Source organism: Chelonoidis abingdonii, chromosome 21 (assembly GCF_003597395.2).
Source record: "Chelonoidis abingdonii isolate Lonesome George chromosome 21, CheloAbing_2.0, whole genome shotgun sequence".
Classification (NCBI taxonomy): Eukaryota; Metazoa; Chordata; order Testudines; family Testudinidae; genus Chelonoidis; species Chelonoidis abingdonii.
In genome coordinates, this window is record NC_133789.1 from 316,122 (window position 1) to 342,751 (window position 26,630).

The 26,630-nt window shown below is 47.6% G+C and overlaps 1 protein-coding gene across 2 annotated transcripts in view; it reads left to right on the plus strand.

Annotated features, from left to right (window-relative positions):
* Nucleotides 1-26,630, plus strand: part of ETV4 (ETS variant transcription factor 4) — a 45,301-nt gene that overhangs the window by 9,897 nt on the left and 8,774 nt on the right. Inside the window, exons 5-8 of one of the 2 annotated variants that reach the window (XM_032772697.2) lie at nucleotides 10,381-10,434; nucleotides 18,319-18,445; nucleotides 20,057-20,215; nucleotides 20,640-20,890. In XM_032772697.2, the coding sequence (XP_032628588.1) occupies nucleotides 10,381-10,434; nucleotides 18,319-18,445; nucleotides 20,057-20,215; nucleotides 20,640-20,890 (591 nt within the window). The remainder of the gene's footprint in view (nucleotides 1-10,380; nucleotides 10,435-18,318; nucleotides 18,446-20,056; nucleotides 20,216-20,639; nucleotides 20,891-26,630) is intronic. The other variant, XM_032772699.2, reaches the window with a different exon arrangement.

Here is a 26,630-nt window from a genome sequence, read left to right on the forward strand (position 1 = left end):
TGATCTAATTAGCCTGTCTGCCTTAATTGTTTCTAGCAGGTTCCTGATTACTCTAGTGCAACCTCTGCTCTGGTCACTCAGGGAACAGAAAACTACTCAGCCAGTGACCAGTATATTTGCCCTCTACCAGACTCCTGTACCCCACTGGTCTGGGTCTGTCACAAAACAAAAGATGAACCATGGCTAAGTCCCCATAAATTGCATCCACAAAATTCTTTTTAAAGGGTAACATTAAAATCTATTAATCTCTTCTTTGGCCCCATGCTATTTAATATCTTTATCAGTGACCTGGATAAAAACCCCAAAGTCATCACCAATAAAGTTTGCAGATGACAGAAAAATTGGAGGAGTGGTAAACAATGTAGAGGACAGATCTCTGATTCAGAGTGATCAGGATCACTTGGTAAACTGGGCACAAGCAAACAATATGCATTTTAATGTTTTGTTTCTAAAAGATTTGCTCTAGGAATTATTCTGGGACAGTTCTATGACCTGTGCTATATAGGTCAGACTACACGATCACAAGGGTCCCTTCTGGCTTTAGAATCTATCTAAAGAGTCTCCTAACTCAGCTAAGAGAAATACAGAAAATGAATAAAGAGCATAATATTCCATGGTATTGAGTGTTCCTAGTAACCTAGAGAAAGAAATGTACCTGCTTGCAATGTGTTTTCAAGTTGACCGAATCGCTCTAACATTCTGGGGCCTAATTGTCTCATCAGCAGGATCAGTCACTGGGAATTATGTGTTCTATTCACAGGATAATGGGGGGCAGCTCCATGTCCCTCTAGTTCTAACTTCTTCTTCCATTACTGGAGCTTTATCTGATGGATAGAGCTCTGTGTCTGTCACAGAGGTCACAGAAGTCACAGATTCCATGACTTTCTGCGACCTCCATGACTTCTGTAGCCACCAGTGTGGTTGACTGTGTGCTCAGGCGGCCCTGGGGACAGCCACACTGGCCGCTGCTCGAGTGGCTCTGCAGCCAACCACTCGGGTGGCCCAACAGCTAGCCACATCACTCACTGCTGGAACTGCCCCAGGGCCAGCCAAATTGGCCGCTGTTTGGGCAACCCCTGGGGGCAGCCAGATCAGCGGCAGTTGGGTGGCCCCAGGGGCAGCCGGAAAAAGTAGCCACTGCTCAGTGGCCCCTGGCAGCTGGTGCCACTGGCTCCCCCCACACCAGCAGAGCAGCAGCCTGCCCTTTGCCCCCCCAGCAGTGGCCCACCAGGTGCCTCCCAGAGCAGTGGCCCCCCAGCTAAGATTTATTCAGGGATATTTATAGTACAAGTCATGGACAGGTCACGGGCCGTCAATTTTTATTTATTGCCTGTGACCTGTCCATGACTTTTACTAAAAATACCCCTGACTAAATCGTAGCCTTATGGATGGAGCTAGCAGTGATAGATCTCGTATGGGGCTTCTGGCTGCTCTAAAACCTTGCAGTGAAATTTGCTGTAGGGTGCTGGTTCTCAGGCCTATCATAGAGCTTCGTTAACAGCAAAGGATTCTTGCTTCTTGCCCCGCTCGTGTTTGTGTGCTCTGTATGTGTGTGTTCGTTTGCTCTGAAGACTGTCCAGAGGCCTGGTACTGATGATGTGTCAGTGCAGCGGAACTGGACAATCAGGTGCCGGTTGTAGAGACTATGTATCCTAACCCTTGTCTTATGGCTTTGCTGTGGGAACATAATGAAACCCCCTCGAGTTGTGTGGCAGCTGAGGCCCCCTTTGAAGCCTGATGCCAGCCTCATGAAATCTGTGGCGGGTTCTGTTTGGGATGCTCTGACCTCTGGAGTAGCTAATATGTGCTTCAGCCACTGCTTGTACTTTACCTAACTGCCTGTATCTTTCCGATCAGCATCCCAGATCGTTCTGTGTGACTCCTTAAGAGGCAAAGCATCTCTGGATTCTGAACAAATGAGTCTAGTTTCTAGCCTTCAGGCCTCACTCTAGATTTCTAAGGAGGAAACTGCAGCTGTGCTTAGCCTTATCCTGTTAAATTTGCATGAGTGATCTGATGGAAACAAGCGTTCGGAGGAAAAGGAGTATCTTTTATGCTGTGATAAACCTGCCTTGATCTGCCTACTTTTTTTTTTTTTTTTAGCAGTTTGTTCTGAACCCAAAATGTGGACTTTTGCCTCCAATGAAGAAAGACGTGGAAATCACCCCACCTTTCCTCCCTACACATTCATCCATGCCTAACCACTGGGACATTCTTGATTGCTAGAGAATTTGTCGACACTCACAAGCTTATAGCAGCACAGCTGTATATTGTAAGATCTCTTGTGTAGCTGCTCCTGCAAATCACCCCCAACAAGTGGCGGTAGCTATGTTGGCAGGAGATCGTCTCCTACCGACATAGTACTATGCACACAAGCACTTATGCTAACAAAACGTATGTCGCTCAGGAGTGTGTTTTTTTCACACCCTGAGTGACAAAAGTTTTGCCGATATAAGTGTTAGGGTAGACATGGCCTAAGACTTGACAATGTCTCTACAAAACTTAGCTTATGCTTATGTTGATTCACAGCGTTAATTCAAGCCAGCTCTTTGAACCTGGTGAAATGGAAAGAGTCTCAAAATTCAGTGACAAGCTACGCAAGTGTTGCCAAAGTGTAAAGGTGACGGGAGAGATCACGTGTCTCTCAGAGGTATGTACAGCCCACGCACCTGCCCAGGACAAGGCCTCACAGTGTATCTGAGCCTTAATCCCCTGGGTTGAGGGTCCTTGAGACTTAGGCCTGGTCTACACTGGGGGGGGGGGTGTCAATCTAAGATACACAACTTGAGCTACGAGAATAGCGTAGCTGAAGTCGACTTATCTTTGATCGACTTAGAATCACTTACTTCACGTCCTCGCGGTGCTGGATCGCTGGCTGCGGCTCCCCTGTCAACTTTACTTCTGCCTCTCGCTGAGCTAGAGTCCAGCAGTCGACCGGAGAGCGATCAGGGCTCAATTTATCGCATCTACACTACACGCGATAAATCGATCCCCAATAGATCGATCGCTACCCGCTGATCCAGCGGGTAGTGTAGACATACCCTGAGTGATGCATGGCTTGCCAGAGCTCTGCTAGAGGGCAACATGTGTGTCTCAGCAGAGCTCCAGGGAACCAGACTTGGAAACATGCTGCATTGGCTCACAGGGAGCGCCTTTGTGGGGACTTGTGACGTGTTTATAACTTGTTGACTGTCCTCCTGACCTCCTCATTACTGGCATTTTTCTTTAACATTTTGCATGTTGTACCAGCATGGTGCAGCCCTATGGGGGCAATAGCAGTGGGGCAGCCTAATACAGATGAGGTGCCAGTGTGTCTAGACTTGTTCAGATAAACTGGGAAGGCAAGCAAGAAAATGCAGGTGACGAGAAGGATAATTAGATCGTCCTGCTTTGGCGGAAAAGCAATAGCTCTGGAGGCTTTTCATTTGAAAATTGAAGGTGTATTCTTCTGTGTGAGAAGGTAGGGTAGGAAGGTAAACTTGGCAGAGGGGGTGTTTGCACAGAATTGAATGGAGATGTGCAGGTATTTGGAGGAAGTTGGTTGGGTGTGGCCACTGCAACTCCAGGTATGTTGCTTAGGGCTGAAATCTCTGCACAACATAAGTTCAGACTGGCTGAAAAAGAGTTGTGCAGAGTTGTGTATTGGTACAAGGGCCAATTTCTGAGCAGCAAATGCTATGCTGAAACCAGGATTCTATTCCTATTTTGATTGCCTCGGTCTCTTTGCTGTTCTTAGTAGAAGTTTGTCTTCTCATCCAGAAATTAAGGGTGTTCTAGAATAAACACAGCTAGATGTTGTTGTTTTTGAAGACAAAGCTGGGTTGGTACCTTTATTTTTTATATTTTTGTCCCATTTTATAGGGAGACGATTATGAGAGAACTTCAACAAAACTACATCCTAGGTTGAGGGCCATTTTGGGCCAGCCTAACTCCAATACTTGGAAAGACACTGAACAAATTATTAATCAATCAGTTTGTTAGCATCTAGAGGATAACAGGGTTATAAGGAATAGCCAGCATGTATTTGTCAAGAACAAATCATATCAAACCAACCTAATTCCCTTTGTGATGGCTACGGTGGATGGGGGGAAGCTGTAGAAATGATATGTCTTGATTTAACTAAGGTTTTTGACACAGTCCCATGTGATATTCTCAGAAGCAAACTAGGGAAATGTGGACTAGAGGAAATTACTATAAGGTGGGTGCAAAGCTGGTTGAATGAACATATTCGAAGAGTAGTTATCCATGGTTTATTATCAAACTGGGAAGACGTATCTAATGTGGTCACGTAGGCGTCTGTCTTGGGTCCAGTACTAATCAATATTTTTATTAATGACTTGGATAATGGAGTGAAAGTATACTTATAAAATTTGCAAATGACTCCAAGATGGGAGGGGTTGCAAGCACTTTGGAGGACAGGATTAGAATTCAAAATGACCTTGATAAACTGGAGAACTTGTCTGAAATCAATAAGATGAAATTCAGTAAAGTCAGTGCAAAGTACTAGAGTTAGGAAGAAAAAATTAAATGCACAACTATAAAATGGGGGCTAACTGGCTAGATGACAGTACTGCTGAAAAGAATCTGGGGTTATAGTGGATCACAAATTGAATATGGATCAATGTGATACAATTGCAAAAGAGGCTAATATCATTCTGGGGTGAATTAACAGAGCATCATATGTAAGACATGGGAGGTAATTGTCCTGCTCTACTTGGCACTGGTGAGGCCTCAGCTGGTGTCCTGGGTCGGTTCTGGGCTCCACACTTCAGGAAGGATGTGGATAAAAATTGGAGAGCATCCAGAGGCGAACAACAAAAATGATAAAAGGTTTAGAAAACCTAAGCTTTGAGGAGAGGTTAAAAAAACTGGACATGTTTAGTCTTAAGAAGACTGAGGGGTGACCTGATAAGTCCTCAGATATGTTAAGGGCTGTTATAAAGAGGATGGTGATCAATTATTCTCCATATCCTCTGAAAGTAGGACAAGAAGTAATCAGCTGAAACTGCAACAAGGGAGATTTAGGTTAATTATTAGGAAAAATTTCTAACTATGGGTAGTTAAGCAATGGAACAGGCTTCCAAGGGAGGTTGTGGAATCCCTGTCATTGAAGGTTTTTAAGAACAGGGCCCTGGACTGGATGACCTCTCATGTTCCTTTTAGCTTTACATTTCTATTCTCATATAGCTACAAAAGAAGGAAAATGGGCACAAATAACCTGGGAGGAGGGTGTGTCTACAGACTCATTATAATTGGAAAATCTGACTGAATTGTTCCTTCTCTGAATGTTTGAGGGAAATGTTCATTAAACCTCTTCCTAGTTAAAAAGAAAAGCAGAACAAGAGCAAATCCCTATCTGGCTATTCCCTGAAACTGAAAAAACTTAGGCACCCTCCAGTTATATCTACGATATTAGTAGAACAGGAATGGCAGAGTAAACTTCAATTCCTGTGCTGAAGCCATGGGCTGTAGCACTGCAGTGACTATTAATATAAAGTTTGTAGGCTGGAATACCCTGTCCAGGGCATGCCCATAGAAGCTGCTGTGTCAGCTTGCCTAGTTAAGTGGTGTAGTCCTTGTTCCTTTACTATACATGTTTTACTCTATTTTATTATTATTGATATCGTGATAGTGCCTAGGCAACTCAGTCATGGACCAGGGCCCCTGGTTCAATCCCAGAACAAAGGGACTGTCCCTGCCCCCAAAAGCTCACAGTTTTATGACCAGAAACAGGTAGCTAGGTGGGGAGCACAAGATAATGGTGAGTCACCGGGAGTCAGCATGATAGGCAGCTGCCGAGCACACCAGCTGCCTCACCATTGTCAAGCTTTTCACAGGCCTCCTGGCAAAGGAGAATTCTAGGATGGATGCATGTTTAATTGAATGTATGTGTTAGCTGTGAGAAAAGTTGAAACAATAAAGCCTGAGATGGGTGGTTAAGATTCTAACCACTCTAAAAGCTTGTAACCAGTTAGTAGCTCCAGAAATGATTTGTGACCATATGCACAACATGGTTAAAACTTGCTTACAAACCAAAGTGGTGACAGTGTTTTGTCCCTGACAGAGCCCTAGTCTGGTGCACAGATGGCTATCTGTAACCACTTCATCACACAGCAGACAGGATGCCCTCTGTATATTTGTGTAACCAGTTTGGCTGGGCCTACTTACTCCCAGCTGCCTGTGTAGTAGGTTTCCCCAGGGTGCATTGTTCTGTGTGTCCACTGGGCACTATATCCCCTACAAAGCTCGGATTTTCCCAGCATGCAGTGCTACAAACATGGTCATGATGCAGAAAATTTGCTGTGTGCAGACACAAAGTGTTTATGCTTTAAAGAGACTCAAAGAATTCTTACCAGAAGAAAGCAAAGAGCCGTTCCTGGAAAGGATTCTTCATTTGTTCTAGTGTCTCTGGAGTAGAGGCTGTGGGGATCTCTGCACATGAGGTTTTACAGCTTTCTCCAAAGTCTAAGCTTTCATTTAAAATAATAATAATAATTAATAAGTACAGCCCTTTGGGCTGTGGAGAGAAATGAGAATGTAAACTGCCTGGCTGTTGTCTTTTCATCCCTGCAGACAAGCAAGTGTGGCTTGATGAGGCATTAATTGTTGAAGCCTTGTTATTATTATTGAGTTACTAATGCTGTTAACCATTTCATTGCTCTTCCGTGCTCCCACAAGATGGGATGGTCCATGGGCAATGAGGCTGCAGATATTCAAACACCTTTATCAGACAGTTTCTGGATTATTCAAAAACCACTGAGGCAATTGCTATTGTCATTAAGATGAGTGCAGTTTACAGTATCTTCAGCAGGAAGTGTAGGCCTCCTGGGGTGTGACTGTGAGCTGTTTAGTGTTGTCTTTGTGAGGTGAGAGATCAGGTGTTTGGCAAGTCATATAAGATGCCAATATGCTACAATTTTCTCCTAAATTTCCCACTTGAGAGAGCATGCACACACAGGGGAGGATTTCTCTCCTACACATACATACAGAGCTTAAATGCTTTCTCTGAAATGTTCTGTCTCCTGTGTTAGTAACTTATGAACTCCAGCCTTCCCCACCAGTGCCAAGCAATCCGCTTTTTCTGGCACTATTGCTTTGCCAAGGCTACGTCTGTGCAGAGACATAGATGTTTCTTGCTTGTCTCAGGACAAGGGGGTTGGACTAGATGACCTCCTTAGGTCCCTTCCAACCCTGATATTCTATGATCATGGTGATGCAATGCTCCAAACACGCTCCAGCCTGGAAGTTGTGGATCTTATTGGTCTGTGGGGAGAAGAGTCTGTGCAGGGACATAGCTCCTATCCAGCTGAAGAAATGTAAACATCTACGAAAAGCTTGCGCAGGGCATGGGAGAGAATGGCTACACCAGGGGCATGCAACAGTGCCATGTGAAAATCAAAGAACTTAGGCAGGCATACCAGAAGACAAGGGAGGTGAACTGTCATTCTGGTTCTGCACCACCAACATGCCACTTCTACAGTGAGCTGCATGTGATTCTCAGCAGTGACCCCCACCACTGCTGCCAAACACAGTGTCTGAGTCTGAGTCCTGGGTCACCTCAGGCAACACTAAGGAGGACATTCTGGATGAGGAAAAGGAGGAGGAGGAGAATGTGGGACAGGCAAGTGGTGGATCCATTCTCCCCAAGAGCCAGGAGCTATTTTTAACCCTGTAGCCCAGCAAATTGCAGGACAGCGTGGTGGCCAAGCATGATACTGGGGAAGGCACCTCTGGTGAGTATGCAATTCCAACCAAACTGTAGGGGTTACATGCTCTTATGCTTTATGTTTAAGATGAAGAAAAAGTGAGGTGCAGTGGGAATCTGCTTCCCAGTGGCCACTCCAGCTATGCAGAGGGTGAACCCCAGAAAAGTCTGTTTACATGCACAGGGACAGTCTGGGAATCCTCCATGGAGACCTCCAGGAAACTTTTATGGAGGTACTCTGCAATCCTTTGCAGAAGGTTTCTGGGAAGGAATACCTTATTTCTTCCACCACGGTAGGACACTTTCCTGGACCACTCCAGTATTAACTCTGCTGGCTTCATTGCAGTGTACATCATAGTAGCATAAGGACCAGTTCTCTACCCAGACGCTTGCAGCATCTGCTCCTTTGCCACCTCTGTCATCCTCAGGAGAGTGATGTCACATAGGGTCACCTTCAGAGACGGTGGAAGTTTTCATGACAAGTGCTTGGACCACAAACAATAGAGCATGTGATCTACTACCCGCGGGATTTATGAGTCCCTCAATGACAGTTTCCTCACATGCCAGTGTTTTGGTTGGCAGGGAATTCGGAACCTGCAAGCCCAGGGTGACTGCTACCAGCAGCAATAAGGGAAGGGGAGGGTGGGCTTCCTGTGTTCCTCCCAGCTTGGAGCTGCCTCAGATAAAAAAACACAATTTGGGAGGCTTAACACTGGTCCCTGGTCTCCAAGCACCATCCATGTTGCGAAAGGGAAGAGGCATTGTCCACCTGTGCTCCCAAGATGGGTTTCCCACAAGTTACAGAGCACATTACTGTGGCTCATTACTGAACCGGGTTTTCAAACCTCTTGGAAACAGAGCTTCTCACTGGACTCTTCTCATTGCCCTGGTATCTGGCCACTCAAAACCGGCTGTCAACCTATCCGCCTTCATGCCACACCTCTGCGGAAACTTCTCTCCCTTTGTCTCACAGATATTATGGAGCACACAGCAGGCAGCGATAACAATGGGGATGTTGCTTTCACTGAGGTGTAAGCAAACTGCTCCAGTGACTCTTTAAATGCCCAAAGTCACATTCCACCACCATTCTGCACTTGCTAAGCCTATTGTTGAACCGATCCTTACTGCTGTCCAGATGGCCGGTGTACGGCTTCATGAGCCATGGGAACAAGGGGGACTGGGTCTCCCAGGATCACTGTTGGCATTTCAACATCATCAATGATTATTTTGCGATCTGGAAAGAAAGTCCCTGATTGCAGCTTTCTGAAGAGACCGGAGTTCCTAAAGATACACACATCATGCACCTTTCCTGACCATCCCACACTGACGTTGGTGAAACGGCCCCTGTGATCCACGAGTGCTTGCAACATCATAGAAAAGTATTTCTTTCAGTTTGTGTACTCTTTGGCAAGGTGGTCTGGTGTCAAGGTAGGGATATGTGTTCTGTCTATAGCCCCACCGCAGTTAAGGAACCCCATCGCGGCAAAACCATCCACTATGTCCTGCACACTGCTCAGAGTCACTGCCCTTCTTAGCAGAAGTCTATTAATGGCCCTGCACACTTGGATCACAACAGTATCCACGGTGGATTTACCAACTCTGAATTGACTCCCCACTGACCGGTACCAGTTTGGCCTTGCAAGCTTCCTCAGAGAGATCGCCACTCGCACCTCCATGGTCAGAGCAGGTCTCATTTTAGTGTGGCTGCACTTCAGGGCTGGGGAAAGCTCTGCATGAAGTTCCTGGAAGGTGGCCTTCTGCATTCATAAGTTCTATAACCACTGCTCGTCATCCTGCAGTCCTGCTTGTCATAGCTGCATAATGATGTGATCCCACCAGTCAGTGCTTGTTTCCCAGGACAAGAAATGGCATTCCACCATGTTCAACTGCTGCGTGACTGCCAGCAGCAACCGGGAATTGTTTTATTTTTTGACCTGCAGCAGGGCTGCTTGAATGACATTGCAATGTTTCTCGCAGTGGCTCCTGTCTCAGCTCTGGAAATACGGCAGGGTAAGGCGTGAGGTGATTGTAATGCTCACAACAAGAGTGCACAGCTGAGCTGGGTCCATGCTTCTTGGTCTGTGGCGTACACATAGTTAAGCCAGGCTTTCAAAAAAGACACAAAAAAGTATAGGTTGTATACCGTTGATTTCAGGATAAAGAGGGAGGAAACTACATCATGGGTGGTCAAAGCCATGTTCCCATTCTCATTCCCCCCTGCAACAATATTTTGGTCCCATGAGGCATTGCAAGCCCTTCCCAAAATCCCCTGCAGCTAGTTGCACTATGGCATAGCTACCCAAAGTGCACTGCTCTGTGTATTGATGTAAGTGCTGCTGGTGAGGAATACAAGGGCTGCTAGTGAGGACGGACCCTACCAACACAATGAATGTGGTATAGACTCATCCAACTGACTTAATTACTGTGGTGGCTGGATGTCCACTTAAATTAAATCGACCTAACATTGTAGTGTAGATGTTCCCTGAATCTGCAGGGGGAAGAATTGCATCAATGTGCTTGTAATCCCTAAGGGAAACCCACCCTGGGACATACAGAGCCTTCCAGCTGAAAGCTCTGATCTTACATTCATAGACTCATCTCTGCCTTACTGTTTAATAACAGCTTACTAAGTGCCAAATCTAATTCTCCTCATCTCTCTTTCTCTCCCTTTGCAGCTCAGGTTCCAGACAGCGATGAGCAATTTGTGCCTGACTTTCATTCAGAAAACTGTAAGTACCATGGGAATGTGTTTATGGGGAAGGAGCAGGAGATGCTTAAACCAAACAAATATATCAATGATAAGATCACTGCGCCACATGGAGAATCAAAGCAAAGGCACTAGCTCCCTCCTGCACCACCCAAAGCAGAGGGATAGTGACCACATATCCCTATCTAATCCCAGTCAAAGGCATTTGGCACATTCCCCTAACACAGAGGTTCCAAGGTTGTTGGTGTTTGATGGCAGATATGTATGGTGGTTAATTGGGCAATTCTAACCAGCTAAGGAGTGGCATTGGCATGAGATGCAAAGGCGAAACCTTCACCTATTGCCACTGAGCTGAAGGAAATTGGCTTGGAGGAGATGTTCTCACTGGAGGGAGGGGAAAAGAGGGAAGATAAAAAAGGAGGGGAAATCCATCTTTAGTCATAAGTCAATTATTTTTGGTTAGGATCTTATTTCCAAAGCAAAGCTCTTGAGATGGGACATTAACAGTACAGAATTGGGATCTAGGGTACAAATGTCATTGGCGCCTTTAAATCTCCCAAGGTGGGGAATCTGAAGGCACCTACCCACCTTTGGCTATAAATGGAAGTGTGGTGAGAGCTCCCTTAGGAACCTCCTAATTATCACTTCTGCTGGGCTCTGAAAATCAGCTTTGGCACCTGCCACCTGGGCAGGAGGTTGGGTTAGGAGCTGGGCACTGTATAGGGGGACTTGGTGCTGCCCAGATTGGAGACACTGTGTAACAGCTGAACTCTCCTGAGGTTGACCTGCAGTAGAACAATCAGTTTCCTTAATAGATCCATGCTCCAGCCTGATCCTTGTGTTCTACCAAACATTCAATGAAAGAATCACATGTGTGTGTTTGCCCATGTGTGTGGGACCATTTATATCACCCACCCTCATTCTAACACCAGAGCACTTCTATTCATGAAGAAGGGTCTGATACAGCACGGTTAGTGCAGCACCAGGGAGCCGTCTCTGTATAATAATGGTGCTCAGTCCTTGCAGAGCACTTCCATCCTCCAGGGGCTGAGCAGGCCCTAATGAACATCCCCAGGAGGGATGGCTACCTTTCTAGATGTGGACCCAGATGCAAGGTCACACAGGTGTCATTGGCAGCGCTGGGAAGAGAGCCCAGGAGTTCCTGGCTCTCAGTTGATAGTCCATCCCTTGTTCCACTCCAGGGGCCCCTGTGCTGACCCCAGCCTGCGTACGTGGCACAGGGTGATATTTTGAGAGCCTAGCTGGATTCTCATCAGAATTAACCTTGTAGCTGGGAGCCATTGAACCTGCTGCCTGTTGTCCTGTGCAACTGCCTGTCCCATCCAGTCATACTGGAAACTGATGCTAGGCTGTTTCAGACCAAGAGACTAAAATTAATAGACTGTTCTGAGTAGTGAGTCTGTGTTCCAAGCAGGGTTGATGAGAGGGGTGAGAAGCCAGTACAAAATACCGGGGCCCAGCGGTCTGGAAGGGGGCCCAGGGCCCAGCTTCCCCGGCCCTGTTTAGCCGGTATGCCCTTGCTGGGGGGCCCAAAAAAAAAATATTTTACCGAGGCCCGAACCCGCTGTCGGCGGCCCTGGTTCCAGGCTGGCTGAGAGATCCCAGAGCCTGGCGTGTCAGAGCTGCAGGAAGACCCTCTCCAAGCTCCTGCACATGCCAACATCTCACAGTAACTGAGAACAGAGAGAGATGGATGTTTAAAGCCTTACAGACAGCTCTGTTCTTTTCCAGGGAGGATGCTCCTCTCTCCCCATTAGCTCCAGGGATGGGTTCCCCTCCCCATTTCTGTGTCTGCTCAAGAAAAAAAGGACAATGGGTTCCCCTCCCCATTTCTGTGTCTGCTCAAGAAAAAAAGGACAAAGCACTTTTTCTGATTACTCCCCTCTCGCAGTCACTGGGATTTGGCTTTGCAGCACTGGCCCAGCGTGTGCACTAAGTCATATGACTTCTTTCTTCCTCCCGCTGACCTGGAGCTGAGGAGAGGGCTGCTCCCATGTTTCATTCTGAATGAATGAGCCAGTTGTAATGTGATAGCCTGTTCCAGCTATTAGGGGCCGGAAAGGCTTGGCCGCTCCTAGCACACTTTGCTTCATGAGGCTTGAATGGAGTTCAGTGTACTGGGCAGTGGGTTTTTTTCTCTCCCTTGAGAGCAGCATTTCTGCGGCTTGTTCTATAGTTTCTGTTTACTCTATAAAATGAATTGAGCTGCCACAGACAGAAGGGGAAGGAGTGCTCTAGAGCTATGGAAAGAGACGTCTCTCCTCTGCCCCTGCTCCTGGGACTGCACTGTTTGCACAGATGTCATGCTTCAGACACTGAATCTCTCCCAGGTGTGGGACAGGCCCCAGGGGGCGGGGTTGTGGGGGGAAGAGAATTCTTTCCTGCTCAGGTTGTGCAAGGAGCTATTCATGAGCATGCCACTGGCCCACTCCACTGTGATTGATGGATGCCTCAGGTTTGGCTGTAGGATCAAGCCCTCACCAATAAGGACTGGGAGCCTCCCTGCTGCTGCAGATGTATTTATTTGTGTTGATTTCTACCTGAGGGTTTGGATCCCTGTGAGGTGTGGAGTGATTTGAGGAATAAGCACATGGGTTCTTCTCCTCTGGGCTGAAAGTCAGAGCAGATGAAGGGGATGAGGCTCCAGGTGCTTGTCTCTCCCTTGACTGAGACTGGATTTGTTTGGAGTCACCAGATGTGGCCTAGACCCACACTGCGGTGATAAGTTGCCCATTTCTCCAGTCCTGGACTGGGATACCTGCTTGTTTACAGTTGAGGGGCCACACGTCACCTCCACGGAGAAATTACTTTGAATTTGAACCACCACCTCTAGTATCACTAGCCAGTATTGTACCACTAGGCCATTGAAACGAGGTCAGCCACCTCCTAGGCCTCTCCTCTCATGGCCAGAATGCCCTCTGCTGTGTCCTGCTACCAACTTCTGCCCTCACCAGGGCCCCTTAATAGCTTACTAGCCACAGGTAGTTACAGCACTCCCCTCCTAGGCTACCTGTATTCAGGGCTGGCTCCAGGCACCAGCAAAGGAAGCAGGTGCTTGGGGCGGCACGTCCAAGTCTTCAGCGGCAATTAGGCAGCAAGTCCCTCAGTCCCTCTCTTCCTCTTTGAGCTGCTGCTGAAGAAGAAGCGAAGGATCCATCCCCAAAGAAGCAGCACAATTGGACTGCTGCCCAAGTGCTGCCGGTCAGCTCTCTCTCTTTTTTTTCCCTCCCCTGCTTCGCCGCTTGGGGCAGCAAAAAAGCTGGCGCCGGCCCTGCCTGTATTGAGTCCTTACATAGCAGGCCTCCAGGCTCCAACCCCAGTTCAATCCCTCTCCCTCTCCCCCGTTCTCAGCCCTTCTTCCCAGAGCTAGGCCCCAGGTCAAAGTCTCTCAGGCTTTAGGTGGCAGGAGTTCAGCCTCTCTCAGCTCTCAGGCTCCCAGTCCCTAATTCTTCTCTCAGGCAGGATCCCTAGCAGAAGCATCCTGCCCACTACAGTTCCTTGCCACAGACCCCTTGGGCTCAGAGTCTCACCCCTCCAGGAACCATTCACAATCTCTCTACTACAACCTGTGCTTCCCTCCCTCAAGGGAGCCTCCTGCTGCTCTTTGTAGGTAGCCACCCTGATCTCTTCCAGGAGTGGCTCATTCTGTAATCAGGGCTGGCTAACCCCAGCCCTCCTGCCCATAACAGGTGAGCCACCCTATTACAGCCTCCAACCCACTTCTACCCCAGGTAGGTTGTTTATGGGGAGTCCAGGGCATCTTCAGCATCTCACAGAGGAGAAGAGAAACACCAAGGGCCAACTCTGCTTTCAGTTACAACAGCATAATCCCAGAGTAACACAAAGTCATTGTTCCAGATTTAGGTTGCTGTAACTGACAGCAGAGCTGCTTTCAAGCATTTGTTTCCAGCAATATCTGCTCATGAAAATAGAAGAGTTAGTGCCTAAAATGTTGGAAATTAAAAATAAATAAATAAATAAAACCAAGCCTTGTCCTAGAGAGCGCTCAATGGCAAGGCTCCTGGGTGCTCAGTAAGGCTCCAAGAATGCTCAAAGGTGCCTCCTTGAGCAGCTGAAAAGCAAAGGTGGCTGGGTTGGAGAACAACTGCTGGGGGGATGGAAATAAAAAAACTGGGGAAACTCTTGGCAGTGAACTAGCCTGACACAGTTGGGGTGCTGCTCTTGCTATTCCTGGGGGGATTCTCAGGGGCTTGTTCTCCCACCTCAGGGCATGAGGACTTTCAAGAATTCACATGGACCCCCTCTTGTAGGAGGTGAAGTAGGTCTTGCTCCCTTCACCAGCTGCTGCAGGGCAGAGTGCACAGCAGAATCTTCATGGCCAGAACTCAGCAAATCACCCAGCGTGGCTCATCTCAGAAAGGACTGCCTGCTGTTGGCAAAGGGCCTGGCATGAAGTTGACTGGCCAATTAATGTCTCAGGTTACTTAGTGCTAAAATAAACCCAGCAAGCCATTCACAGATCAGCACTTAACCTTGCCTAGGCTTCTAGGGAGATTTTAAGCACCTGAACCCCTGGTAAGTGAAATGGTATCAGCTAGAGTGGATGGAATTTTTAACTAGGTATGAACCTGGTGACTGAGGACCAAACACAGACCCAGTGCAAGAGTGCACCTCTCTCTGTACCTGACCCCTCCACTTCTTATGCCTTGGGGAGAGGACTAGTTCAGTGCTTTGCGCACTGGCCTGTTAAACCCAGGGTTGTGAGTTCAATCCTTGAGAGGGCCACTTAGGGATCTGGGGCAAAAATTGGTCCTGCTAGTGAAGGCAGGGGGCTGGATTCAATGACCTTTCAAGGTGCTTTCCAGTTCTAGAAAATTGGTGTGTCTTCCCTTTTCTCCCCTCTCGTTGTTTGAATGTTCAAAATGGGGTATAATCGATGTAGCTCTTTCCTTCCTATGTCCAATGATGACCTCAGGCAGCAGCAGAGGCAAAGTCAGAAGGTGCATACCTTGTTCACAGAGCTGCATGTGGCCTTCAGCCTGAGACATGCTCCTCAGAAGAGCCTGTAAAGAGATTTTGCTCCCCGCTGGATTTAATTATGCATACGAAGTAACAATATCTGCATCCCACTTCCTGACCCTGTAAACTGCAACCCACGTTTGTTATTCATTACATTCTAGCCAGCTCAGAAATATTTCTTCCCGCCTGTATCAGGCCAAAGCCACTGGCTGGAGCGATGAAGATGGGACAGTGCTTTAAATGAGTGTGGACTCAACCAAACATGTGCACATACAGAGGACGGTGATTAATTGTTTTCCATGATCACTGAAAGTAGGACAAGAAACAATGGGCTTAATCTACAGTAAGGGAGATTTAGGCTAGAGATTAGGAAAAACTTTCCAACTCTAAGGATAGTTAAGCTCTAGGTCAAGCTTTTCAAGGAGGTTGTGGAATCCCCAGCACTGGAGGTTTTTAAGAACAGGTTGGAGAAAGACCTGTCAGGAATCATCTAGGTTTACTTGGTCTTGCCTCAGCACAGGGGGCTGGACTTGATGACCTCTCGAGGTCCCTTCCAGCCCCACAGTTCTGTGATCTATACCTTTCTGCAATGGTTCATGCAGTAACATGCTCCCCACCCCCATCACTCACTCCCCCGCCCGCTAGCTATGCACACACTCCTATAGAAGGCTACTGCATATCCTCTGCAAGTTCATTCTCTGGCAGTCTACCAGTTTGGACCAAACAGGCTGCTTGTTTCTCCCTGCCTCTCCCTCAGAATGGAAAGAAGTCAAGTCCGCCAAAGGAAATCACCACAACCCACCATGCCAGTGCTGCAGAACCTGGAGCAAAGTGGCAGACACTTGAGCTGCTGGAGGCAGAGTGTGGTGCACTGCATCCGGGAGATTAGTAGCATTGTCCTTCCTGCTGATGTGTAATGTGCTAGCACCTGTCCAGAGAAGTGGTGGCACACTGAAAATTAGACAGGACAAGACACTAGGGAGCGCTGGGTCCCCAAAGGGTGAACTACGTGTGACCTAGCTGGGCTTCTCCAGCCCTAATTAAAACATTAGACTAGAAAACCTGCCTTATTGTGATAGACTCAAAGGAGCTACTTATCTTAACAAAGAGAATGTTAAGGAATGATTTGATTATAGTCCATAGGAACTTACTGGTAAACAAAGATTTGTTAATAGGCTCTTCAATCTAGCAGGTAAAGGTCTAGTGTGATCCAATGGCTGGAAACTAAAGCTAGACAAATTCAGACTGGAAATAAAGTGTGTGTTGTTAACAGTTACGAGGGAACTTTCTGGCTTGTAGCTGCCTACTGACAGCCTGATGGCTTTCCATGTTCTTGTTGTCAGTGAGGGGCTGTTGGTTTTTATCTAATTTTTGCTCCTTATCTGTAGGGATTCTGGATAAAGAGCATTTCCTAAAGATCTAAGAGAAAATGCAACACTGGCAGACTGATTGTGTGACTTTAAAGTGCACAGTGCTTTGTTGATCTGTCCCTCACTAGGTAAACATTTACCTAACTACATTGGGCCTTTCTCCAGATAGCCACAACCCAGAACTCTGCGTGACCGGCACTGTTCTCTGTTCTAAGTAGATAATGAAAAATAAAAAAGAGGGTGTTAGGGAAGCAGTGTCTATGCCTCCTTCCCAATCAATATCTCCTCCTCCCAGCTCCATGAGCAGTCTCTGTATGAGAGGGCACCGGGGAACATCCCTCATTGTTGTATGTCGTCTGAACCCACACTGTCAAATGTCACATAGCATGCAGCCAGCTGTGTAATGGTGCTGCAGGTGTTAGTGAACTGTGTGGGTACCCTTAACTGGTTCCCAGGAGACAGCCAGAAATCACTAATGTTACAAAGGGGCATCTTGCTGATACTGCTAGTTAGGAAGGGGTTTTAATCGTCCAAACTAAAAAGAACAAACAAAACTCCCTAGCACTGAAAGCTTTGATCTCTGACCCGTGAGTCCGATGGTCCTGTGTGACATTGTCTGTACTGACTTTTGGACAGAGACCTTAGATAAAATTTTCAAGAGCCCCTAAGTGACTTAGAAGCTGGACTCCCAGTGACAGTGAGTGGTATTTAGACTCTTAACTGTCTAAGTCACTTGAAAATGGAATTTAGCCTCCTAAGTCAGTAAGGGGCTCTTGAAAATATTAGTCCTTGTTTTCTTCTGCATTGGTACAGCACTAAGCAGTGAAGATGGCTCAATAAGTGTAATAATATTTCCCTACGGACATCCTTCAGCAGCCAGTGTAGCCGTTTCTATGGTAACCATCTTAAACTGTTTGTCCTACAGGACAAACTAGCATATCATGAAATGTACCTCATGAGACAGTGTCAGTACAATACGGCACAATGTAATGACATGGTGATGTTACTCACAACACGCTGTTAGCATGTGAACCTGAGAGGGTGGTTAGCATGATGCAAAGCCAGACCTTAGGTTCTAGGTGTTGAACAGCAGAATATGAATGTGTTACCCTTTGGGTTATAACACAAAATAATTAGACATCCACAGACTATGTTGCCTCTCCCCTGCCAAGTCCTGAACTGCTTCACATATACCTACTTTCCCTCCTACCTAGCCTGCCCTGGACTTTCACAGTACCTATAATCTCTTCCCCAGATTTGCGTCTTTAAGGGTAAGGACACAGTATGAACCTAACTAAATATTCAGACAGCAGCTAGTGTAAACAAAGGGTAGGGAGGGGTATTTGGGACAGAGTTCGGGAAACTCCAGAGAACAGTTGTACCCATTGTCATTCTACTTCACCCGGAGGCAGGTAAGTAGGTCAGGCAGTGCGTGCCCATGTATCTCACTTGCCGTTAGTTTCTCCGCTGACACAAATGCCCTCTCTCCGGGCCCAGGAGGAGGTTTGACTTGACTGTTTCTTTCTCTCTCTCAGTAGCTTTTCACAGCCCTCCTGCTAAAGTTAAGAAGGAGCCACAAAGTCCCTGTTCTGACCCAGCACTGTCCTGCAGCCATAAGCAGCCATTTCAGTACCGCAATGGCGAGCAATGCCTTTACGCCAGGTAATGCCGCTCGGATGCAGGAGGGAGGGAAAGGTAACTAAAGATGAGGGAGTGCGACTGCAACATGTCCTGTTGGGTCGCTGGGTCTCTTCTGACATGCCAGTTACATCCCATTTAACACTGCACCCCCGGCAGCCTGCTTGTATGCTAGTTTATTGTACAGTATCACTTACTGTACAAGAAAATCATGGCCAGCCAGGAGCGGATTTACCATGAAACAACTGCGCTGCTTTGCTCCTGGAAGTGGCTGGCATGTCCTTGTGGCCCCTGGAGGGGGATTGGGGGTGGTGGTGTCTCCATGCGCTGCCCCCACACCAAGCACCAACACCGCAGCTCCCATTGGCTGGGAACTGTGGCCAATGGGAGCTGCAGAGGGCACCTATGGGCAGCAGTGTGCGTAGACCCCATGCCCTCCCCTCTGCCTAGGAGCCACAGCCGGTGGGCTGGTGCCAGTCGCTTTGGGAGCCACGCTGCCCGAGGTAAGCGCCACCCCCTGCCCCAGCCCACAGCCTGCACCCCATACCCAAACGTCCTCCCAGATCCCGACTCCTGCACCCCAACCCCCTGCCCTCATCAACATACCTCATTTTACTTTCATTTACTTCCCATTACTTATAATATAGGAGGAGGAAGAAGAAAAAAAGAATGAAAAATGGGGGGGAGATAGGAGAGAATGTTCTTTTTCTTGGCTGGGTCTAGGCCCGGGGAGGGGGGAGGGGGGAAAAAATGAAGCTGCATATAGGGCCCCACTAACTCTAAATCCGCCACTGGTGCCAGCATGTTTACTTGTTCAAATAAACCCTCCCAACGTAACCATGCTCTGCTGTACCCCTGTTCTCAATCCCTGCACGGTCCTCTTGCATCTCTTTATTGGTGTCTTGGCTGCCCCTGATGCTTAGAACAATTTCCCTCTTCTTGTCTGCCAAGCACTTTCCCTCTCCTCCTTCATCCCTTCTTTCCCCAGATCCTCCCTGTACTGACCTCCCCACCATTCCTCTGCCCATCTTTGTATTTGCACTGTAAGCTCTTCACCACCCAGGCCTTGTCCTCCTATTCATAAGAACATAAAGACAGCCATATTGGGTCAGACCAAAGGTCAGTCTAGCCCAGTATCCTGTCTTCCGACAGTGGCCAATGCCAAGTGCCCCAGAGGGAATGAACAGAACAGGTAATCATCAAACGATCCATCCCCTGCCGCCCATTCCCAGCTTCTGGCAAACAGAAGCTAGGGACACCGTCCCTGCCCAGCCTGGCTAATAGCTATTGGTGGACCTATCCTCCATGAACTTATCTAGTTCTTTTTTGAACCCTGTTATAGTCTTGGCCTTCACAACATCCTCTGGCAAGGAGTTCCACAGGCTGACTGTGCGTTGTATGGAGAAATACTTCCTTTTGTTTGTTTTAAACCTGCTACCTATTAATTTCATTGGGTGACCCCTCTGTAAAGTGCCATTAGTTTGATCAAGGAGAATGACCAGCAATAAGCAAGAGGGAAGTTTACTCAGAGAGCTGCATTGCCAGGTGACTGCCTGTGGCACGTTCTCCCCAGGTGAATGGAATGGGTCGCTGTCAGGAGATTGTAATATTCCAATATCTGTTTGACTGTCCCAGTGCCTATGACCAAACCAGACAAGCTGGACTCGAGTCCCCAAACCCAGGAACCCCGATACAGTCACCGCTTCAACATTTCCCTAGGCAGGACAGGAGCTTCCTGAGCCCTCAGGGGCCGTCCCAACCCACATCCAGCCGTGGATACCTCATGGAACACAGGTGAGTGACCACACCAGTGGCAAGGTGGTAGACAGCCTCCAATGAAAGGGGCTGCTCTCCCCAAAGCTCCCTTGACGTCCCCCACTGTGTCTGAATCAAAGCTCTCTCTTTCTGGCAATCATAGACCTTCCCTCTTGTTACCAGCCTGGGTCCCAAGCTGCTGCCTGGTGCCCATGTTGGGGGAGTCCATTGTCTGAAGCCCATTCAGCTCTGTAGCTATAGATTCTATATGACCTACGGCTATGCAACAGCCCCTGGGAATACCTTGCAAGGTGCCCTTTCCTTGCTAGAGTTCTGCATGTGTGTCTCTTTTGATTAAGGTACAACCTTCTATATCCCTGTTCCTCCTACCATTGCATATGAGTCCCGAACAGTTTGCGATTAGGGAAAGCAGTCACCACATCAGCTATTTCCCCCTATTTAGCTCCATCTACCAGCCGCCTACGGAGATGTGCCGTTCCTTCCCCTCCTCTCAGGGCCTGGGCCGAGAAGCTCCAGTTGCCTACCAGCGACAGATGTCCGAACCCTGCCTACAGTACCACCCACAGGGCTTTAAACAGGAGTACCACGACCCAATGTATGAGCAGGCAAACCAGCTGGGGAACAGCAGTGACCACCGGTACCCAGCGGGAGTGGTGATCAAGCAGGAGCAGACAGACTATGCCTATGACTCAGGTAGGGCAGGAGAATTATCCTGACTAAAGCAATACATGCAGGCCAGATGCTGCTGCGTGTGCTGGCTCCTGGGGAACCTTCTTGCTGGAATTGTCACGGGCTTTGAAGTGGCATTTTTCTTCTAGCTTTTCATTGCCATGCTATGGGGCAGCAGCGCATAGGTGATTTGGCTAACAGCCTCCCTCCCACTGGGAAACCTCCCCTCCCAATTTCCATGCCCTCGGAGCTTGAGGGAGGTTTCAGAAGAGCAGAAAAGAAGAAGCCATGAGAATGATTCGAGGTTGGAAAACATGCCTTAGACCGAGTGAGAGGCTTTGGAAGCCCAGTCGGTTTAGTTTAATCATGAGAAAAGTGAAGAGGTAACTTGATAGCACTCTACACATACTTGCCTAGAGAAGACATTTCTGACAGAAAATGGCTGTTTAGCAGAAAAAGGCAGAACAAGACCCACTGATTGGAAGCTGAAACTAGACAAATTCCACCTAGGGAAAAAGGCAGATGTTTTTATTAGGATGGGTGATTAACCATTGGAACAATTTACCTAGGGCCATCATGGCTTCTCCATGCCATGAAATCTTTAAATCGAGACTGGGTGTCTTGCTAAAAGACAAGCTCCAGTTCAACCAGCATTTAGAGGCTTGATGCAGAAATTACTGGATGAGGTTCTCGGGCCTGTGCTATGCAAGAGGTCAGACTAGATCAGGGGTTCTCAAACAATGGGTCACAACCCCATTTTAATGGGGTCGCCAGGCCTGGCTTAGACTTGCTGGGGCCTGGGGCTAAAGCCAAAGCCCAAGCCCTGGGCATCAGGGCTCAGGTTACAGGCCCCTGCCTGGGGCTGAAGCTTTGCGCCTCCTCTCCCCAACCAGAGATGGTGGGTCTCAGACTTTGGCTTTGGGCACCCCCCGATCCCAGGGCAGCAGGGCTTGGGTGGGCGCAGGCTTCAGTTCCCCCTCCTGAGGTCATGTAGTAATTTTTGTTTTAGGAAGGGAGTCATGGAGCAAAGAAGTTTGAGAACCCCTGCACTAGATGATCAGAATGACCCATTCTGGCCTTGAACTCTGTGAATCGATGAATCAGATTTTCCAGGCTGCAGAAGGAGAATCCCCCAGTTGTAGCTGCCCAGTAGTAATTTATGTTGTTAGTGTATTATTTCTATTTTAATATTGCCTAGGGGTTCTGGTCAAAGAGCAGGACCCTATTGTGCTAAGTGCTACATACACACATAGGATGCCACGTTGCCAGCCCCAAAGGGAAAGGGACAGAGCATCCCAGAGGGTCTGCGGGGGATTACAGGTCACTGGGCTGCTCCCCAAGTCTGTCCTCTACTTTTCCCTGAAGCCTACAATTACAGCTCAAAAAGAGGTGTGGCCTTCCTCCCCCTGTGTCTGAACCCTAATTACAGGAATGCTGCCCTGCCAGAGACTCTCATGGCCCTCAGACCTGGGAAATTAATGAAGGCTAATGCACAGTAATGCATGTTCTTTACTAGCCTGTTATTGACAATCTTAAATGGTGAAGGGGCCAGAGATGGAGGCCAAGAAGCATAATCTCTCTGCCTCGCCCTAGTTGGCCTATTACAGAGGACATTCCACGGGCTCTCTGGAGCAAATTCCTTTCTCCCTGAATGGTAAAGTGGAGGATTTTTGGAAAGCACTGACTTTTGAGATGATGATGAGTCTATAATTGCTTAGAAAATGGACTGCTGCCCTGCCAGTTTCCAGTGAAACCTCAGAACTGCCTGGCAGTATTGGCAATGCTGCCATGTCCTGCCTGCTCAGCATCCTAGTAGGTTCGGTGTTGCCCACAACCCTGCAGGGGCAGGACGATCCTGCATTATTGTGATCAATGGCAAAACTCCATTAGTAATGCAGGACTGGGCCCATATTGAGCCCAATTTGTAAGGAGTCATGAAAGTGCCTTGCACCCTGACTGGGGTAACAAAGACTATGGAAAAAAGCTCAAGTCCCATATTTAGTCTTTGAGCTATGCCCCACAAACTGCCTGCTAACATCAACAATACATAATAAGTTTTCCTTCCTTAAAAAGATCAGAGAATGTTTCCTGGTAGGAACTCTGACTCTTGCAATCTGCAGAAATGCTCTGGCAGCTTGCCAGGCTACAATTACCTCCTCTTGATGGGTCTGGGAACACTGAGTAGGACTCTTGCTTTCTGGATGTATTTTTAGTCATGTTCTGGTTAGATTCCATGGGTGAGTCCTCAGAAAAAGGAGCCCATACCTCTGGATCCAGACCTGTGCATGGGCAGTGTAGATCACATCTGGTTTCTCTGCTTCCTTGAAGAATCCTGGGGGTGCCTTGTTGTCTTCTGACACCTCCCCCACAATACACAATCACTGATCAAGAGTCCCCAGTGAATGATGGGTAAGTGACAAAATACAGAGGGGAATGGAACTGTGTGTGTGTTCCTCACACCACAACATATGAACTGCTAATCCTGATCAGACCAGGGGTCCATCTAACCAGGCTCCTGTCTGCAACAGTGTCTAGCACCAGATGCTTTGGCAAGCCGATATAAAACACCTTATGGACAGTTATGGAATAATCTGCCCCTAGCCTCAGGCACTTAGAGGTTGGCTCATGCCCTGAAGAAGTGTTTAACACCCCTATAAATTCTTATTTTTTAATGTAACTCTGGATAGTCTCATGATTTACATAAATGTCAAATCCCACTCAGTTCTTGGCCTCAAAATATCATGTGGCAGTGAGCTCCACATTGTGTTTAAAAAAAAGTATGCATTTAAGTATGCATTGTGTTTAAAAAACCCCAAGGATAGCATCTTAGCAGCTTCATTTGCCCCCTTGTTCTTTTGACAAGGCGGGTGAGGTAATATCTTCTATTGGACCAACTTCTGTTGGTGAGTGAGGCAAGCTTTCAGGCTACACAGAGCTTGTCCTTAGGTCTGGGAAAGGGACTCGGTGTGTCACTCACTTGTTCTGGTGTCATGAGATGGGTCAGAAATGGAACACTTGTCAGTGAAGACCACTAGGGACTTCAGTGTGGCTCTTGGTTTTGCATGGAAGGTGCTCAGATATTGTGCTGATGGGAAGCTGTTACTCTCCAAATAAGAGAGGTGTGATGGTGAGCGCTTTTCAGCAGGCGCTGATATCCAGATGACACCTTCTCCCACCGCAAAGGGAGGAAATGTGATTTCCTAGTGAAATGCCAACAGACCCCGCTCGGCTGTGGACGGGATTGAACCTGGGACCTCTAGAGCTTAGTGCATGAGTTAAAAAGCCAACTGGCTGTAGAGCAGATTCATTTTCTCTCTCTTGCTCTTTAAGTGGTCTTAGTGCCACTAGGGATGGGACAGAACACCACACCCAGAAGATGTGTGGGTTACACTAACTCTTAGGAAGAGCTTTGGGCACCTAGGAGGCAGCAGTGGCCCAAGGGACTAGCAACTGGGTCCTGCTGAAAGTGGTTTTACCCCCGGGCCAGTGTGTGCCAGGGGTGCTGAAACAGTTTTTATAGTGGGGTGCTGAGAGCCATTGAACCAAACTGGAAACCCAGCATATAATGAACCACTTCAAGCCAGGGGGAGCGGCTGCACCCCTAGTTCCAGCACTTCTGGTGTGAGTGCACGCTGCAAGCTCCCCTGCATTCTGTTTAGCTCTCTGCAGACTTTGCTGTGTTACACAAGGACCAGCCTTGCAGAAGTTGCACAGAAATCCCTTTGTCAAAAGCTGCAGAAGGGAGTCCAGTGGCTTGGAACTAGGATAGAGACTGCGCTGCGGTCTCTGCAGCGCCAGTGACCTTCAGATGCTAGGGGAGCTGGAGCGCTCCTCCCTGGTGCCAGGGATTGTATTACATAACCATGAACTGTGCTCCCGCCCTGCAGCTTGGCACACATTGCTCCTCTCCCTCTGAATGGAGTCGGAGGAATTTCATTCACAAAATGGAGGGCTGGGGAAGGAGCTGAGCTCCCAGTTGGGCTGGCGGTGGTGTCGGCTTTCACCACATGCTTTCTTTTCATAGGCAGCTGACATCAGCCAGTGGCTGGTAACATGAGCTGGTGTGTTGCTGTCTGACTGCTGCCTGGAGCGAGTCAGGGACAATAAGAAACGACTCCCTCGTTTGGAGGTTAAATTGCAAGATAAACCAGCTTTGTTCTGAGAAGCAAATCTTTTCTTTTTACATCTGTGCCACTAACACCAAACTGGAGGATGGGAGCCACTCCAAGTACAGCTGGGTCTGTCTGCTGCGGCTAAGCAGAACTTTCTAATCAGCTGGACTCACTGTCTTCCTCTTGGCTGTCACCCCCACAGCAAGCATCCTGGGGGAAGTCAGGGGTGAAGACCCAGTATCTCAGAGGATGTCAGAGCTGATCACAGCACTACAGAAATGTTTATTTATAATCTCCAAAGGGGGCTGCCTGGGAACCCAACCAGTCAGGGAATAAAGTTAGTTTTTCTCAGTGAAAAGCTTATTTTCCAGCAGACTCCTGCCCAAGGTGTGGGCACGCGCTGCTGTGATCCACACTAAATCAATCCCCCTTTGAAGAGAGAAGGTTGCTCCCGTTCTCCTGGAGTTTTAATGACCACTTTGGACTGGTTTTCATGAGCAAAAATAAATTCAGTCAAATTTCCCACTGGGGTTCTGAATTTATCTCTGTGCCCACCATGGAGACAATACCCCTCACTGAGTGCCTCCACCCAGACATGGGTAAAAATGACCCTGCTTCCAGCAGAATGGCTTTCGTGAAACTAGTTTATGCCTATAATAACATACAATGCAGACTGCAGTCAATTCACTGTACTCCTGCCCTTAGCATCAGCAAAACAGCGCTGAAGATAATTTCGTGATACAAGAGGACGTGAGAAACATGAGAAAACTCTTCCAAAGCATCCAGTTACTTCCCCCATTCCTGCTGGGGCTGGAAAACTAGTGTATAAATTATAGTAAGCAGTCATACTATATGTGCAGTATGGAACCTTTAAAACCACTGTCCTCTTCCACACCCACCTTATTTTTACCCTCTTGCTTTCTCTAATGCTCAGAGAACTCCCAATCTTTGCAGCCAGCTATCTCAGATTAACACCAGTAAGACCCCAACAGTATGGGGCCTGAAGTCCATAGCTGCACTATAGCAAAATAAGAACGTGGGAATGGCCATACTGTGTCAGACCAAAGGTCCATCTACCCCTGTCATAAGTAGATAGGTAAGGTAAGGGTTAATTTTCTTTTACTGTAAAGGGTTACAAAGGGAACCAAACACCTGACCAGAGGACCAATCAGGAAACCGGATTTTCAAAAGTAAGGGTGGGAACCTCTGGAGGTTTTTGGCTTTGTTCTGGGTCTTTTTGTTTTCCTCGGCTGTGAGTAAACAAGCTTTTCTTCTAACTCCATCTTCTTTCAAATATTCTACTATCAAGTGTGAGTACAAAGGAACCAAAGTAATCGGCTGTGATGTGCTTTGATTTGTATTTACATGGGTGTTGATTTGCTGGACTGGTTTAATTGGGCTATCTTTTAAATCAGACTGTTTATTCCTATTTTCTTATAAGCCAAGAGCCTGTATTGACATCTTAATGCAGTGATGATATTTTTCTGTATTTTCTTTCTCTTTATATAAAGTTCTTTTTAAAACCTGGTTGAGGTTTTTGGTTTTTCTCTGGTGAGGCTACAGGAAGGAGGGGTGGAAAATCTCTTTATGTTAGCTTTACTAGGTTTGAAGGCATCGCCTCAGGGGGAGGGTGATTACCCTCTTTGTTTTGC